Genomic DNA, 3018 nt, shown 5'->3' on the forward strand with positions numbered 1-3018 from the left:
TTATTATCTTCATTATTACTACTACTATCATCATTATTATTATTATTACTATCATTATTATTATTATTACTATCATTATTATTACTATCACTATAATTATGATTGTTATTATTATTATTATTATTACTATCATTATTATTACTATCACTATCATTATTATTATTATCACTATAATTATGATGATGATTATTTTTATGATTATTATTACTATCACTATCATTATTATTATTATCATTATTACTTCTTCCTGCAGGGTGCGACACTCGGGCCTGAAGCTGTTTGCCTGCGAGGTGTGCGGGAAAACGTTCAGCAGCAAGAGCGAGCGGACGGTGCACAGCAAAACCCACACGGCGGAGCGCCTCTATGTGTGCGCGGTGTGCGGCAAGGACTTCAACCAGAAGCGCAACCTCACCAAGCACCTGCAGCGCCACACGGGCGTCAAGCTGTTCCAGTGTCAGCAGTGCGACAAACGCTTCGCCGCAGACCGAGACCGGCGGGAGCACGAGCTCACGCACACGCGGGACCGGCCGCACGCTTGCGACATCTGCGGGAAGACGTTCCGGCAGAGGTCGCACCTCAGGGGTCATCGGCTGACGCACTCGGATCTGCGGCCCTTTGTGTGCACTGTGTGTAATAAAGGTTTCACCATGCGGTGGCGGCTCACCTCGCATCAGAAGACTCACTTGGGAGGAGGGGGAGGGGGAGCTGGAGCTGGAGGGGGAGCGGGAAGGGGAGCGGGAGCGGGAGGGGGAGCGGGAGGACAGCCACTTGCTGCCCACAACTTGCCGGTGACGTAGGTATACTCACTAGGGAGAGGGAGGGGGGGTTGCCTTTTTCTTTCAGTTACATGTTCAGCGTAAAAATGATCTCTTACAGTTACAGTCACAGGTTGTTTAGATAATTATTTATCGATCTCACTCAGGTTTCTAGATGACCGGTTTTTGTTGATCTTTTTCAAATTTTTTTTTATTAGTTATTTATTGATCTTCAGTCTTCAACAAATTTTTTAGATAATTTATTGATCTTTAATTAATATGTGTTTTGAGTTTTATTTTGTTTTAAACTGCTGTAATTTTGTGCAAAGATTATTTAGTGATCTTCAACAAATATTTTAGATTGTTTAAAAAAATGTTCTGCAATTTTTTTTTAAAGATTATTTTTTGGATCTTCAAGTTATTTTTTTAGATTATTTATTGATCTTCAACAGGTCTGTCCCCCCAGAATTATACAAATTTAGATGGCCAAATTATGCAAGAAAAATGCAAAATTATGAAAAAAATTATGCAAGTTGCCGTAATGCCATTCGCGACATGTTTTGCACTTTTTCAACAAGAATTTTCATGTTTTATGAACGGAAAATTTGAAAACAGAACATATCAGTATCAGTAATTTGTTGTGTATTTGGAAAGAAAACAGTACACATCAGTCAGAAAAAAAGCAATCAAAAAATATAATCTCTATAACTTTCAGCTGTAGATCTAGAGGAAAGAAAAATATGAAAAAAAAGAAGAAAAAAGACATCTAGACTTCTGATGCTGGCACATCTCTAAAACCAAGGACACCTGTCAGACATGAAACATCAGCAGTCGTGAAAACAACTTTTGATGGATTGAAAAATTGAACATGCTCAAGGAACAAAATCCCTAACCCATAACCAATAACTAAGATTTTCTAACAAGGGATATGACCAACTTGTCACTTAAATGAGACTTATTGCTGTGATTACTTCCCTTTAGTCACATGGCGAGGCGTTAAATAATTGTTTTGTGGAAAATGAAATAAAAAAACGTGAAAAAACGCGGGTAATCCAAAATTATGCAAATGTGGCAAAATTACGTGAAAAAACGCGGCCGCACAATCGCATAATCTGACAGGGACAGACAGGTCTTCTAGATTTTTTGTTGAACTTCTATTTATTTAAAAATTTTATTTATTGATGTCTAACAAGTGTATTAGATTATTTATTATATATTGATCTCAACAAGTTCATTAGATTATTTATTGATCTCAACAAGTTTGTAAAATCAGGTCAAGATATAGTTTTGTTACTTCCTTCATAGTTTTGAATGGAATAATTGTACTGAGTGACCAAGTCATGGTTCTGATTTTCTTTATTTTTCTTTAAACTTCATAGAATGATTTTAACAATTTAACCCTATCCGTACGCTCTGGGGTAATTTTGTACCCTCGGGGTTGTATTCTTCACTTTTTAGAATACTTCTAGTACGAAGATCTTTGTGAAACTTAGAGTGTTTTTCAAACAATCATTTTGACAGGCTGCTATGCAAAGCGTACGGATCGGATTAACGAGTAAATTTTTTCTTTAGAAAGTGGTGGCACAGAGTTCCCCATGTCGTACGGATACGATAGTAAAACACGACATACGGGTAGGGTTAAGTTCTTGTTTTAATGATATAATGGTTATGCTCACTAAAAAAGTGGTTTAGATTCCCACTTGGGATAGCATATCATTATCAATAATATTGATTGTGTCAAGCACAAACGGGCTATTTTCTATATTTTTTAAATTACCGGTACTTCTTAAAAAAAACAACCCAGCTTTGTTTCCAGTTCGAGAAGATCTTTCATAAGGTGTACTAACATCTAGTTCAGTTGAATTGTCAGTGTCTGATTCCAGCCATGAACCCGCCAATAATTAGGTCAATTACTTTTTTGGTGTTAAATTATATTTGCTCACAACTAAAGCTCTATTTACGATATTGTAAGATGTAAAAAGAATTCCCTACGCAAAATTTTGAGAAATTTTGATAGATATTAAAAAAGATATTACATTTTTTTAAACAGTTTTCTGGAAATAAATGTTGATGCAATGAGTCGGACATTGACAAAATACTTTTTAATTCTTATCTTTCCTACACATGTATGTGTTCACAAAACCTGATGACTCAGCATTTACGTTTACTTTTCTGACGTAGTTTTTCATTTCTTCTGAAAAAAAATGAGCTTGCATGGATTTGGCCTGTTTGTGTTAGACACTGTCAATATATATATATATAT

At 36.0% G+C, this 3018-nt stretch overlaps 1 protein-coding gene across 1 annotated transcript in view; it reads left to right on the top strand.

Moving 5' to 3' along the window:
• LOC101862286 (gastrula zinc finger protein XlCGF26.1) overlaps positions 1 to 797 on the top strand; it is a 3064-nt gene extending 2267 nt beyond the window's left edge. Inside the window, exon 2 of the mRNA XM_013085257.1 lies at positions 254 to 797. Within this exon, the coding sequence (XP_012940711.1) occupies positions 254 to 797 (544 nt within the window). The remainder of the gene's footprint in view (positions 1 to 253) is intronic.
• Positions 798 to 3018: the final 2221 nt, after the last annotated feature.

This window comes from Aplysia californica, unplaced genomic scaffold (assembly GCF_000002075.1).
Source record: "Aplysia californica isolate F4 #8 unplaced genomic scaffold, AplCal3.0 scaffold00360, whole genome shotgun sequence".
NCBI lineage: Eukaryota > Metazoa > Mollusca > Gastropoda > Aplysiida > Aplysiidae > Aplysia > Aplysia californica.